Below are 16,041 nucleotides of genomic sequence, written 5' to 3' on the forward strand. Positions count from 1 at the left end.
AGCATAGCATCTTGCTATTACCATACGTGTCCATTGGAACCTTTTAGAAGCGAAAAGTACATATGGATCTTAGTGATCTTATTTTTTCTGTATCTTTAAGTATTTTGGCATTTTACCATTTTGGCAATTAATTCATTTTTTATTCCCAACTGTCCTTTAAAAAAAGAAAAAAATGCGGCCGGGCGCGGTGGCTCAAGCCTGTAATCCCAGCACTTTGGGAGGCCGAGACGGGCGGATCACGAGGTCAGGAGATTGAGACCATCCTGGCGAACACGGTGAAACCCCGTCTCTACTAAAAAAAAAAAAAACACAAAAAACTAGCCGGGCGAGGTGGTGGGCGCCTGTAGTCCCAGCTACTGGGAGGCTGAGGCAGGAGAACGGCATAAACCCGGGAGGCGGAGCTTGCAGTGAGCTGAGAACTGGCCACTGCACCCAGCTTGGGCGACAGAGCGAGACTCCGTCTCAAAAAAAAAAAAGAAAAGAAAAGAAAAAAATGCTAAAATAATAAAAAGTAAAAATAATGAAAGTGCCTAGAAGGATGATGCAATGCTAAAACAAGTCATCACTGTTATACCATCATTCTATCCCCTCCCCTCCCCCTCCCCCTTCCCCCTCCCCTCCCGCTCCCCTCCTCCTCCCCCTCCCCATCCCCCTCCCTCCCTCCCTCCCTCCCTCCCTCCTTCCTTCCTTTCTTTCTTTCTTTCTTTCTTTCTTGTTGGTTTTTTTTTTCTTTATTTTTTTAAGAAGCAGTGTCTTGTTCTGTCATGCAGGCTAGAGTGCTGTGTACAGTAACCCAGTCATAGCTCACTGTAGCCTCAACCTCCTGGGCTCAAGTGATCCTCCCACTTCAGCCTTCCAAAGTGCTAGAATTACAGGCTAGCCACTATACCCAGCCCCCTCTTCAGTTTTCTTAGAGCCCATTATGCTACATTATCTTTCAAGAATGTAAAAAAAATAAAAATAAAAAATCTGGAGACACTATCTTTTTCTTTTAAGGTTTTATTAAAACTTGATGATTCAGTATTTTTCTGTCTATAATGTCAAAGAGAAGAAAGTTGACATACGAAGTTATTTCACTTAGATAAACCAGAAGATGAATGGAACAAAACTGAATGGTAATACTTTACACGTGCATCATTATGGTGCTATTGATTATATAAGCAATACCACTGACTGTTGTCTTCAGATACATCCTAGATGAATGTTTCCTTCCTTCCGTCCATCCGTCCTTCCTGTTCTTTCTTTCCACAGGGTCTCGCTCTGTCACCCAGGCTAAAGTGCACTGGTGCTATCATGGCTTACTGCAGCCTCGACTTCCCCAGACTGAGGTGGTCCTCCCGCCTCAGCCTCCCAAGCAGCTGTTACAGTTTCATAACATCACACCGAGCTATTTTTTTTGTGTATGTTTTCGTAAAGATGGGAGTCTCGCCATGTTGTCCAGGCTGGTCTCGAACTCCTGGGCTTAAGCATTCATCCTGCCTCAGCCTCTGAAAGTGCTGAAATTACAGGCATGAGCCACTGTGCCCAGCCCCTAGGTGAATTTTCTCAAACACGGGGATCAATGAGTAACAATATAGTTCAAAAATACAGTTCTCAGGACAGAAAGTAAGTATAGTATTTTCATCCAGTTAGTTATTCATTTGGAAAGACTTCATTGCTCACTATTCAACACTCAGTGTTTTGTGACAAAAACTTCAATGGCTTTGTTTTCCTCAAAGGGTGTGTGATAGTATTCTTTCATCTTTTATGATTTTTGGAAAACTCAAATTTATTTGAAACTGTTCATAAGTGGACAAATACTTAAGACAGGTGTTTGATAAAGGAGATTGTAAAGAAAGAGATGATATAGAAATGAAGCAGTTCATTGGATTGATCATTGTAATTGCTGTTACTCTAAAAATGAAATATGTTGGGCAGTTATGAAGCAGAAATTTCTGTCATCTTTTCAACATCATTATGAGCTATTAAAGTTATCAAAAGTAACACCTTTTGAATTCTTCAAGTACAAAAAGAAGATCCAAGAGTCCTTTTAAACACATACTTGAAATCTGGAATCAAATATTTGTAAATATTTCCAGGTTTGTCCGTGACAGTTGATGAGCTGTCAGTTTCAAAGCACCTTGCCCTTTTCAGGTGTATATTCCTTCAAAACCAGGAAAACAGGGAATGAAGAATTGAGTTACAGTGTACGTTTAAATTCTTATAAAAAAAATCTAATGAAGTTGTTTTATGTCATTTCTTTATTCTTATTGTGTAAATTATTCATGAATTAACTTAAATATTAATAAAATGTCTGTTGGACCGAGATGATAAATGATGATGACTTTTTCTTGGTATACTGAGGGTTAAAATGAATTTACTAAAATTGTAAAAGAGCCAGGTGTGGTGGTTCACACCTGTAATCTCAACACTTCGAGAGGCCAAGGCAGGAGGATCACTTGAGGCTAAGACTTCCAGATGAGTCTTGGCAACATAGTGAGACCCCCATCTCCACCGGGGGAAAAAAAAGTCAGCTCTGCATGGTGGCACACACCTGTAGTCCCAGCTGCTTGGGAGACTGAGGTAGGAGAATCACTTGAGTCCAGGAGGCTGCGGCTGCAGTGAGCTGTAATCTCACCACTGCACTCCAGCCTGGGCAATAGAGCAAGACCTTATCCCCCCCAAAAAATTATGTGAGCTGATTTTCACTTAATATGATAATACTGAAATCAAAATTTAGCACTTCTTGGTATCCTAAATGTTATACTACATTTTTTGTTAAAATTAACCATTTTTTCCCCAAAATTTTATGGAACCACTCTATAAAAATGACAGCCAAGTTGAAACAAACACCACTCAGTTAGCTTTTATTTTATTATTTTATAGGTTTTCCTTTTTTGTCATTGTATCCATGCATTTTTAGTGTTCATCAAAGAAATCTTTCTTCACCTGGCCTGTCATATCTACTAACCTAATGTTTAAAGACAGGCTAGTAATATAATCTACTTAGTTTCTAAACTAAGTTTTTCCTTCTGAAACCTCATGAGAGTTGCAGAATTTATGATGCCTTTATTTGTTCTTAGTATTTTTTCCTGTTTTTTTTTTCTTTTTCTGTCCCTTTAGTATTTTTAATTCCTTTGGTTCTTATCCACTGTAAGCCAAATTCTAGAAAAGTTCTATTTTCTTTACTTAGAAGTTATTTAGCAAGTATATACCATACAAGTCAAGTCTCCCTTACGGTGATGAAAATGTTTAATATCTTTAAATAGACACATGCACAAGCGCTAATGAAATCACCATCAAAATTAGGAAAATAACAAACCAGTGGATTCAATATTTTATAAACTATTCCAGTTTCAAAAATATACATTAATTGCAATTCTCTGAAGCGGGGGTTCCCAACCCCCAGGCCAAGCCTGTTAGGAACTGGGCCACACAGCAGGCGGCCAGCCGTGGGACAGCAAGCATTACCGCGTGAGCTCTGCCTCCTGTCACATCGGTGGCAGCATTAGGTTCTCATAGAGGTGTGAACCCTGTTGTGAACTGCACATGTGAGGGATCTGGGTTGCCCACCGTTGATAAGAATCTAATGCCTGATGATCTCAGGTGGAACAGTTTCGTCTCGAAACCACCTCCACCCAACTAGTTCATGGAAAAATTACCTTCCACGAAACCAGTCCCTGGTGCCAAAAAGGTTGGGGGCCACTGCTCTAAGAAAACCTAATTATTAAATGTGTGTTGACATTTAGGTATTTGTAACTAAATATACTCAAGGATACAACTGGCAACATTCTTAAGTTATGTTTATATAAAGCCAGGCAAGAGAACTATGTGTTGGAATTTCATGAATAATGTGGTTGTCTTCCACTAAAAGAAAGTGAGTTAAGCTAATATTGAATAACTTAAAATAACATTTTAACCGTTAAGTCTATTTATTAGGTAGTGGTCATATTTTACCTTATACCCTAAATCCATAGGTCCCGACAAACTGTACTATTTCCAAGTATCATGCCTCATTTTCTTTTTTTCCTATATTTCTCAATTACATTCTGTACTATAGAAGTGAAAAGGCAAGGCTTGGGAAAGGTGAGAAGGATTGTTAGTGATTTCTCCCTCTCTAGTTGTTTAAGAGAGAAGAGGAAGATATCTAAAGAAATTTGGCTCACTCTGGTCCCTGAAGAGCTTTCCATAGAAGGAGTGAAGTGCATTCAGGCCTTAAGGGGTGGAAGAATTCCTGCTTTCCTAGGATAGGCACTTTGTTTTCTGCTAGAACAAGTGGTAGATGTTGCTGCTGTGTCACCTGAGGCAGCCTCTCCAAGTGACCACAGTCTTTGGTTTGCAGGTTTATCTCATTGAAAAAACAGGTCTCCATGAGAAAATCCTTTCTCTCCACTGCTTCATGTAATTGGTATGTTTTATAGGATTTTTTTTTTCAAAGAAATTGATGAAAAATAACCACCTTGACGTAGAATATTTTGGAAGCAATTATTCATCTTCCCTTTAAATCTATTCTAAGTGTGTTACTGGTCCACTTCTCTAGAAGAAGGTGTGACAGCTTAGTGCATACACATAGTGACTTTTATCCATACTATGGTAACCACATATTCTAAACTAAAAGTGTTTGTTTTATAATTTTCATTTAAAACTCTTAAAACAATCTTTAAAAGATTTTTCAAATCACATTCAATTTTTTAATTTTTTTGTGCTTGGTGATACAGTAGTCATGTGAAAATGTGAAAAAAAAAATAGCATGGGGAGAAGAGATTTTTATTATTAGGGATATTCTAGAAACCTAAAGGTGGACGTTCACCTTGCCTGGTTCTCTAGATACTATCTATCACATCCCTTTTTAAAAATGAACATAATTCACCAATCCTAAGACAGAGCAGATCTCGAAGCAGATTGGGAGTTCAGTGAGAATGTGTTGTATTGATCTAAATTAAATAAACAATTGAATATTTAGGATGACTTTTGCCTCGTCATTCCTTTAAGTGATGAACTACAGTATGTGGTTTCAAATTTGTGACTTGAATTATTTTAGTATCTCATCTATATGTTTTTTGAGAGTGAGAGAATGTGTGTGTTTGAATGTCAAAATCTTTCCTTCCTACTGGGAATTTGGTCATTGAATAACTTCATGTATCCCAAGATTCAGTTATCTATTGACTGTGTTGCACTGTACTAATTATGATTAGCACAGTCCTCAGACCCAAGGAGCTTAATAAAATTATTTGTGTATGTCATTTTTGTTCTTGAAGTTAAAAATTGTTTTCATATTTAAGAAATGATAATTTTCAACCTGAGAAAGCTGATTGCCAAAAAAGGATTATTAAGAGATGATTACTCCTAATATCTATCATCTACTTTCTCTGTGAAGATAGGAAATAAATGGTAGAGAGGTAAATAAATGGTAAAATACAGTGTTAGAGCTCCTTTGCAAAGAAACTGTGGTAATTCCTTTTTAAATCAACTTCCAAATCTGCTTTGTAAATTCAGAAATGTGTAAATTCAGTCTTTTTAAAGCAATGAATAATACGTTGCAAATTATATTATACACAGTAAAAAGTAGAATAGCAATAACAGGAGTAATATGAACTCAAAGGTGCTCCTTACTTCATTCTTATTCTTAAATAAAGTATATTTTATGGCTGTTTACAAACCAGTTTTCAAATGACTGATACGATTTTGACTTTCTTCACTCTACCCAAGAACAGAAAGGTTGGTAGTGGTATGGAGAGAAATACAATAGATTTGCATATCCCATTAAATGGTTGTTAAATGTCTTAACTGGCTGAGCATTAATTGTATATTAGCAGTTGTTATTTTTGGGTTTTTTTGTTTGTTTGTTTTTTTGTTTGTTTTGAGATGGAGTATCATTCTGTCACCCAGGCTGGAGTGCAGTGGCACAATCTCAGCTCACTGCAACCTCTGCCTACCAGGTTCAAGCAATTTTCCTGCCCCAGCTTCCTGAGTAGCTGGGACTACAGGCGCATGCCACCATACCCAGCTGATTTTTGTATTTTTCCAGAGACGGGGTTTCACCACATGGGTCAGGCTGGTCTCAAACTCCTGACCTCAGGCAATCCACCCGCCACAGCCTCCTGAATTGCTGGGATTACAGGTGTGAGCCACTGTACCCGGCCATATTAAGTTTTTTAAGAGAATTAGAAAACTGTTTCCTCAACTCCAAGATGTTATCGTTGTAAAATGTGTCCTTACGTTTTATACCACTGAGAAAGAAAAATAAGCCTCCAGTTAAGTAACATGCCATCAGTTGTAAGATATATACCAATGGGGGAAAAAAAAGGACTGTTTAGCTGGGATACCTCCCTACTCCCTGAAAAGCAAGTCAGGGTTTTATTAGGAAAGGAAAACGGGAGAATGGATATTTGGTGGCAGTCGTCATCACCATTTCATCTCTATATCATTATTAACCTCTTAAAATATCCATCTTAAGTACATTATGGCAAAGCTTTTTAAAATGGTGGCACTGGAATCTCAAGAAGGTCTCTTCTCATCCTACTCCTTACGCAGTTGAAATTAATTGTTGCTGCCTCCTTTCTATATCTTTTTCTATGGCTATCATTTCTTATCCTTTTAATCAATACATTCAACAATTTGATACAATCAGATAATTCTTTCCTAAAGTTTGATTTAGAGTTAAGCATTGTACTCAAAAAGCTACAGGGTAATCTTTCAATTAAAATTTATCTTTTCAATTCCATAGGGACCAAGGTATTTGTTGATAGCTTCAGGTCTAATAACTTGAACAAAATGTTCTGGCATCTTGAAAAACAAATTTCTTGGAATTTATTCCAGCTTCTCTTCCAAAGGTGTACTGGCCCCATTCCTTAGGTCAGTATTGATAGATAGTATTATCTATCAAGTTTGCAGAAATGCAATGAGTTCTTGCTTCTTCTGTTGTGTATGTGTTAGTGATAGGAAATCGTTTGGTATCTTCTTAGATAATAAATACCATTGGAATGTTTTTCAAACTGACTAAAATGTCTTTGGCATTTTCCATTGTACTTCTTATATATGTTTATGCCTTCCCTGTCTTCTGTATCTGTAAAGAATGGACCTGACATTAAGACTTCTCCATAGAGCACATGAGGAAGGATTTACTAACAAACTACATTAAACCCTTGATAGCCCCAAACAAGCATCTAAAGAATCACTCTCCTCCATATGACTGTATTTTAATGTTTATGAATATGACTAAGATGGTCACACTTTGAACAGACTCACAAAATAATCTTCAACTTGTTAGTGGTTTCATTTTTTTGAAAACAGAAATTCTAAAAATTACTTATGGAATGTCTGGTGTTTGGGGGATGATGTCAGAAATGAGTCTGTTCTGTTGGCCTCAACCCCACATCAGACTCATCAGAGTCTGCATCTCTTTTCCTTTTTCTGCACATCTACTTTTGTTTCTTCCTAAGTGCCCAGTAATGTAAGGAAGCAGGTTCTAGTTCTCCTATAGAGCTATAAAGCTATACAGGAGACTTAACGTTCACATTACTCTGCAGAAAGGTGCTTATGAAAATTCAGAGACTTGGCAGGCTTTCGAAGATGGTTATATAACATTAAAGTATGTTCTCTTCTCTAATGATTTGATCATTTTAACAGTATGGATTAACCCACAGGATTTCCAGTAGACATTTTCAATGGAATAGGAGTGGCAATAAAACAAATTACTGACGTGACTATAATCCATATATATGTCTATTATTTATATGTAATATACATATACACTTAGAAATGCTATATTATTTTACTTGTAGGTATTATAACATGATTCTAGTTCTGCCTCCTTAACTATTCTTATTTTTATTTTTTTTAGAACACTGATATTTGCATTTAATGGGGAACAAACGATGAAGAAGGAAAAGGAATATATTCACTAAGGATTCTATCTGCTTACTGCTACAGACCTGTGTTTTAAGGAATTCTCCTCCTTCTTGCATAGAAGTTGATCAGCTCTGTGGTCAGACTGCATTTATCTTGTCATTGCCAGAAGAAATCCTGGACAGAATGTAACAGTACATCTCTCTCTGATTGCTATGGAAGGTGATAAACTGATACTCACTTATTAAAGTTACGTCTCACTCACCACAGAAAACCATTCTTTAAAGTGAATAGAAACCAAGCCCTTGTGAACACTTCTATTGAACATGACTCATGGAGAAGAGCTTGGCTCTGATGTGCACCAGGATTCTATTGTTTTAACTTACCTAGAAGGATTACTAATGCATCAGGCAGCAGGGGGATCAGGTACTGCCGTCGACAAAAAGTCTGCTGGGAATAATGAAGAGGATCAGAACTTTAACATTTCTGGCAGTGCATTTCCCACCTGTCAAAGTAATGGTCCAGTTCTCAATACACATACATATCAGGGATCTGGCATGCTGCACCTCAAAAAAGCCAGACTGTTGCAGTCTTCTGAGGACTGGAATGCAGCAAAGCGGAAGAGGCTGTCTGATTCTATCGTAAATTTAAACGTAAAGAAGGAAGCTTTGCTAGCTGGCATGGTTGACAGTGTGCCTAAAGGCAAACAGGATAGCACATTACTGGCCTCTTTGCTTCAGTCATTCAGCTCTAGGCTGCAGACTGTTGCTCTGTCACAACAAATTAGGCAGAGCCTCAAGGAGCAAGGATATGCCCTCAGTCATGATTCTTTAAAAGTGGAGAAGGATTTAAGGTGCTATGGTGTTGCATCAAGTCATTTAAAAACTTTGTTGAAGAAAAGTAAAGTTAAAGATCAAAAGCCTGATACAAATCTTCCTGATGTGACTAAAAACCTCATCAGAGATAGGTTTGCAGAGTCTCCTCATCACGTTGGACAAAGTGGAACAAAGGTCATGAGTGAACCATTGTCATGTGCTGCAAGATTACAGGCTGTTGCAAGCATGGTGGAAAAAAGGGCTAGTCCTGCCACCTCACCTAAACCTAGTGTTGCTTGTAGCCAGTTAGCATTACTTCTGTCAAGCGAAGCCCATTTGCAGCAGTATTCTCGAGAACATGCTTTAAAAACACAAAATGCAAATCAAGCAGCAAGTGAAAGACTTGCTGCTATGGCCAGATTGCAAGAAAATGGCCAGAAGGATGTTGGCAGTTTCCAGCTCTCAAAAGCAATGTCAAGCCATCTTAATGGTCAGGCTAGAACATCATCAAGCAAACTGATGGCTAGCAAAAGTAGTGCTACGACATTTCAAAATCCAATGGGTATCATTCCTTCTTCACCTAAAAATGCAGGTTATAAGAACTCACTGGAAAGAAACAATATAAAACAAGCTGCTAACAATAGTTTGCTTTTACATCTTCTTAAAAGCCAGACTATACCTAAGCCAATGAATGGACACAGTCACAGTGAGAGAGGAAGCATTTTTGAGGAAAGTAGTACACCTACAACTATTGATGAATATTCAGATAACAATCCTAGCTTTACAGATGACAGCAGTGGTGATGAAAGTTCTTACTCCAACTGTGTTCCCATAGACTTGTCTTGCAAACACCGAACTGAAAAATCAGAATCTGACCAACCTGTTTCCCTGGATAACTTTACTCAATCCTTGCTAAACACTTGGGATCCAAAAGTCCCAGACGTAGATATCAAAGAAGATCAAGATACCTCAAAGAGTTCTAAGCTAAACTCACACCAGAAAGTAACACTTCTTCAATTGCTACTTGGCCATAAGAATGAAGAAAATGTAGAAAAAAACACCAGCCCTCAGGGAGTACACAATGATGTGACCAAGTTCAGTACACAAAATTATGCAAGGACTTCTGTGATAGAAAGCCCCAGTACAAATCGGACTACGCCAGTGAGCACTCCACCATTACTTACGTCAGCCAAAGCAGAGTCTCCCATCAATCTCTCTCAACACTCTCTGGTCATCAAATGGAATTCCCCACCGTATGCCTGCAGTACTCAGTCTGAAAAGACTGCATCTAACCACTCAATGGACCTTACAAAAAGCAAAGACACGCCAGGAGAGAAACCAGCCCAAAACGAAGGTGCACAAAACTCTGCAACTTTTAGTGCCAGTAAGCTGTTACAAAACTTAGCACAGTGTGGACTGCAGTCTTCCATGTCAGTGGAAGAGCAGCGACCCAGCAAACAGCTGTTAACTGTAAACACAGATAAACCAATAGGTGTGATTGATAGATTAAATAGCCCTTTGCTCGCAAATAAAACGAATGCAGCTGAAGAAAGTCAAGCATTTAGTAGTCAACCAACAGGTCCTGAACCAGGGCTTTCCGGTTCTGAAATAGAAAATCTGCTTGAAAGACGCACTGTCCTCCAGTTGCTCCTGGGAAACCCCAACAAAGGTAAAAGTGAAAAGAAAGAGAAAACTCCCTTAAGAGATGAAAGTACTCAGGAACACTCAGAGAGAGCTTTAAGTGAACAAATATTGATGGTGAAAATAAAATCTGAGCCTTGTGATGACTTACAAATTCCTAATACAAATATGCACTTGAGCCATGATGCCAAGAGTGCTCCATTCTTGGGTATGGCTCCTGCTGTGCAGAGAAGCGCACCTGCCTTACCAGTGTCCGAAGACTTTAAATCGGAGCCTGTTTCACCTCAGGATTTTTCTTTCTCAAAGAATGGTCTCTTAAGTCGATTGCTAAGACAAAATCCAGATAGTTACCTGACAGATGATTCAGACAAGAGTCACAGAAATAATGAAATGGCACTTCTAGAATCAAAGAATCTGTGCATGGTCCCTAAGAAAAGGAAGCTTTATACTGAGCCTTTAGAAAATCCATTTAAAAAGATGAAAAACAACGTTGTTGATGCTGCAAACAATCACAGTGCCCCAGAAGTACTGTATGGGTCCTTGCTTAACCAGGAAGAGCTGAAATTTAGCAGAAATGATCTTGAGTTTAAATATCCTGCTGGTCACGGCCCAGCCAGCGAAAGTGAACATAGGAGTTGGGCCAGAGAGAGCAAAAGCTTCAATGTTCTGAAACAGCTGCTTCTCTCAGAAAACTGTGTGCGAGATTTGTCCCCGCACAGAAGTAACTCTGTTGCTGACAGTAAAAAGAAAGGACACAAAAATAATGTGACCAACAGCAAACCTGAATTTAGCATTTCTTCTTTAAATGGACTGATGTACAGTCCCACTCAGCCCAGCAGTTGCATGGATAACAGGACATTTTCATACCCAGGAGTAGTAAAAACTCCTGTAAGTCCTACTTTCCCTGAGCACTTGGGCTGTGCAGGGTCTAGACCAGAATCTGGGCTTTTGAATGGGTGTTCTATGCCCAGTGAGAAAGGACCCATTAAGTGGGTTATCACTGATGTGGAGAAGAATGAGTACGAGAAAGACTCTCCAAGACTGACCAAAACCAACCCAATACTATATTATATGCTGCAGAAAGGAGGCAATTCTGTTACCAGTCGAGAAACACAAGACAAGGACATTTGGAGGGAGCCTTCATCTGCTGAAAGTGTCTCACAGGTCACAATCAAAGAAGAGTTACTTCCTACTGCAGAAACAAGAGCTTCTTTCTTTAATTTAAGAAGCCCTTACAATAGCCATATGGGAAATAATGCTTCTCGCCCACACAGTGCAAACGGAGAAGTTTATGGACTTCTGGGAAACGTGCTAACAATAAAAAAAGAATCAGAATAAAATGTACCTGCCATCCAGTTTGGGATCTTTTTAAAACATAATGAGTATGAACTTGAGATCTGTATAAATAAGAGCATGATTTGAGAAAAGCATGGTATAATTGAAACTTTTTTCATTTTGAAAAGTATTGGTTACTGGTGATGTTTAAATATGCATACTAATTTTTGCTTAACATTAGATGTCATGAGGAAACTACTGAACTAGCAATTGGTTGTTTAACACTTCTGTATGCATCAGATAACAACCGTGAGTAGCCTATGAATGAAATTCTTTTATAAACATAAATAATAGGCATAAATTAAAATGTAAAACTCCATTCATAGTGGATTAATGCATTTTGCTGCCTTTATTAGGGTACTTTATTTTGCTTTTCAGAAGTCAGCCTACATAACACATTTTTTAAAGTCCAAACTGTTAAACAACTCTTTAAAGGATAATTATCCAATTAAAAAAACCTAGCGCTGATTCACAGCTTATTATCCAATTCAAAAATAAATTAGAAAAATATATGCTTACATTTTTTCACTTTTGCTAAAAAAGAAAAAAAAAAGTTTATTTTTAACTCTTGGAAGAGGTTTTGTGGTTCCCAATGTGTCTGTCCCACTCTGATCCTTTTCAATATAGATTTCTTTAAACCTTGTACTACTTAGTAAAAATTGATTACAGTTGAGGGAAGTTTGATAGATCCTTTAAAAAAAAAAAAAGGCAGATTTCCATTTTTTGTATTTTAACTACTTTACTAAATTAATACTCCTCCTTTTGCAGAATTAGAAAAGTTAACATTTATCTTTAGGTGGTTTCCTGAAAAGTTGAATATTTAAGAAATTGTTTTTAACAGAAGCAAAATGGCTTTTCTTTGGACTGTTTTCACCATCTCTTGTAAAAGCTAATTCTCACCATTCCTGTGGTACCTGCGAGTCTTATGACCAGGATTCCTTAAAGCTGAACTCTGACCACTTGCATTAGAACCATCTCCATCTGGAGCACTTGTTTTAAAATGCAGATTCATAGGCAGCATCTCAGATCTACAGAACAAGAATCTCTGCTAAGTGGACCTGGAATCTTCCATCTGCATCTTAACACGCTCCCTAGGTGTTTCTTGTGTTTGAGAACCATGGCTTATGACTTTCCTCAGAACATGAGACTGTAAAACAAAACAAAAAAACTATTTGATGCCTCTATTTTCCCCAGTACAGTCACACATCAGCTCAAAATTTGCAATATTGTAGTTCATATATTACCGTTATGTTTTTGGAAATCGGGTTCAGAACACTTTTTATGACAAAAAAAATTGGGTGGAGGGGAAAACTTTCATATCTGGCTCAACATCTCAGGAAAATCTGTGATTATTTATGTGTTCTAATGAGTAACATCTACTTAGTTAGCCTTAGGGATGGAAAAACAGGGCCACTTACCAAACTCAGGTGATTCCAGGATGGTTTGGAAACTTCTCCCGGATACATCCTTAACCTTTATTAAAATCATTATCCTAAGAACAATGCCAGCAAAGGCTACAACATTTAGTTTAAACCCAAGAAAGGCACTAAACTCAGACTGGCTAAATAAAAAGTACAACAGGCCCATATACATGACAGAATTGTACACAGTCACTCCATTGGATCTTTTATTTTAAAATAGTGATGAAAAGTAAATGTTGATACTGTCTTAGAATAACTTAATATATTATTGAAGCCACATGGGGTTTCAATTGTGAAACAGGTCTGTTTTTATGTTCAGTTTGTACAATCCACAATTCATTCACCATTTTGTTTTTAATTGTGAACCTGGTTAGCAAATGATCTATCAAAAATTATTCTATAATCACTACTAGTTAGAAGGATTTTGATTTAAAGTTGTTGTTCTTGAAGTGGTTTCTAAGATTTTTATATTAAAAATAGGTGTGATTTCCTAATATGATCTAAAACCCTAAATGGTTATTTTTCCTCAGAATGATTTGTAAATAGCTACTGGAAATATTATACGGTAATAGGAGTGGGTATTATGCAACATCATGGAGAAGTGAAGGCATAGGCTTATTCTGACATAAAATTCCACTGGCCAGTTGAATATATTCTACTCCATGTCCATACTATGACAATCTTATTGTCAACATTATATAAATAAGCTTTTAAACCAGTCATTTTTCTTGATTGTTGTGAAAGGTTTGGAGCCTTAGAGGTATGTCAGAAAAAATATGTTGGTATTCTCCCTTGGGTAGAGGGAAATGGCCTTTTTACAAGAGAGTGAAATTTAGGTCAGGGAAAAGACTGTCAAGGGCCAGCATTGCTTTTTTTTTTAATGGGTTTTGTTTTGTTTTTTGGTTGGTTGGTTGTTTTTGTTGTTGTTAACAAAGGAATGAGAATATGTAATACTTAAATAAACATGACCACAAAGAATGCTGTTCTGACTTACTAGAGAATGTCCCCAATTTGAATTTAGGGTGATTTTAAAGAACAGTGAGAAAGGGTATACATCCACAGATTCACTTTGTTTATGCATATGTAGATACAAGGATGCACATACACACATTTTCAAGGACTATTTTAGATATCTAGACAATTTCTTCTAATAAAGTCATTTGTGAAAGGGTACTACAGCTCTCATTGACATCAGTAAGGTAGCATTCATTACCTGTTTATTCTCTGCTGCATCTTACAGAAGAGTAAACTGGTGAGAGTATATATTTTATATATATATATATATATATATAATATGTATATATATATATTGACTTGTTACATGAAGATGTTAAAATCGGTTTTTAAAGGTGATGTAAATAGTGATTTCCTTAATGAAAAATACATATTTTGTATTGTTCTAATGCAACAGAAAAGCCTTTTAATCTCTTTGGTTCCTGTATATTCCATGTATAAGTGTAAATATAATCAGACAGGTTTAAAAGTTGTGCATGTATGTATACAGTTGCAAGTCTGGACAAATGTATAGAATAAACCTTTTATTTAAGTTGTGATTACCTGCTGCATGAAAAGTGCATGGGGGACCCTGTGCATCTGTGCATTTGGCAAAATGTCTTAACAAATCAGATCAGATGTTCATCCCAACATGACAGTATTCCATTTCTGGACATGACGTCTGTGGTTTAAGCTTTGTGAAAGAATGTGCTTTGAATCCAAGGGTCTTAAACAGTTTATTTTAATCGTCAACCACTTTTAAACATAAAGAATTCACACAACTACTTTCATGAATTTTTTAATCCCATTGCAAACATTATTCCAAGAGTATCCCGGTATTAGCAATACTGGAATACAGGCACATTACCATTCATAGTAAGAATTCTGGTGTTTACACATACAAGTTTGATGCGATCTGCTCAGTAATATAATTTGTCATTTTTATTAGAAATTTAATTTCTTCATATGATGTCATGAAACTGTACATACTGCAGTGTGAATTTTTTTGTTTTGTTTTTTAATCTTTTAGTGTTTACTTCCTGCAGTGAATTTGAATAAATGAGAAAAAAAATGCATTGTCTCTGGTTTGAAATGACTGTTATTTTGTGGACTTTCTCTGGTTTTTAGGTTTTCCATAAACATCAAACACATTGCTATGAATATAACAGCGATCTTCAAGGATGTTTTGCCCTTCTCAGAAAAATAAAGGGAACAAAAAAGAAGGTGGCTAGCAAGTTAGTGCACTAGAAACAGAGTAATTAAGGCATAACTCAAAGTGACAATCAGCCTATACGCTGTCTCCCATGATTCAGTGTGTAACTAGTTGATCACTGTAAATTTTTAAACTGGAAAATAGTTTGTGCAGTATTCAAAATTAATGTTGACTTTGTGTATATACATACACACTTCATTTTAGGATAAGACTTTATCAGAAGGCTTTTGTCCAGTTTTCAATGGGTGTGGTTTATTTTAAATACAAGCAAAAGGAGTTTAATAATTTTCCAGAAATGAATGTATGTACACGTATATACATGTTTAAATATATGCTATATGTGTATAGGTAATGCGTAATTGATAAGCAATATACATACGTAAGTGTTAGAGACCAGTGGATTCTAAAGAGAAAAAAAAAAAACAAAAAACTTTGTACTCTGGTACAAATTTCAGCTTAGGAATTTTTATTTTTACAAATAATGATAATTTGTGAGAAAGACATTTTCCCAAAGAGGAGTTCTGTTTCCTGGGACCCAGATAGGTCTATTATAATCCATGCAGCTTCTCTCTTAATAAGTTTATAAATGTCTAAAAGTGTTCAAGTAATAAAAATGCTTCCTGCTGTTGTACATTATTAACATGTTGAAAAATTGCATCTTGCTATTTGCATAGATGCTGATACAAGAATGAGAGATACACAACCATGTCTTTTATTTATATGGCGAAAAACCCTGACAAGTGCCTCAGTTACCCAGGAGGGATTTTTATGAAGAGAAGCACCAGTTAACTATTCT

General features: G+C 36.8%; 1 protein-coding gene across 6 annotated transcripts in view; it reads left to right on the forward strand.

Annotated features, from left to right (window-relative positions):
* Positions 1–15,113, forward strand: part of NRIP1 (nuclear receptor interacting protein 1) — a 104,888-nt gene extending 89,775 nt beyond the window's left edge. For all 6 annotated transcript variants that reach the window (XM_023227489.1, XM_023227492.1, XM_023227488.2 and 3 more), the window contains one exon: positions 7,823–15,113. In XM_023227489.1, the coding sequence (XP_023083257.1) occupies positions 8,154–11,621 (3,468 nt within the window). In that variant the 5' untranslated portion in view covers positions 7,823–8,153 and the 3' untranslated portion in view covers positions 11,622–15,113. The remainder of the gene's footprint in view (positions 1–7,822) is intronic.
* The last annotated feature ends 928 nt before the right edge of the window (positions 15,114–16,041 follow it).

The sequence above is a fragment of the Piliocolobus tephrosceles genome, chromosome 19 (assembly GCF_002776525.5).
Source record: "Piliocolobus tephrosceles isolate RC106 chromosome 19, ASM277652v3, whole genome shotgun sequence".
Classification (NCBI taxonomy): domain Eukaryota; kingdom Metazoa; phylum Chordata; class Mammalia; order Primates; family Cercopithecidae; genus Piliocolobus; species Piliocolobus tephrosceles.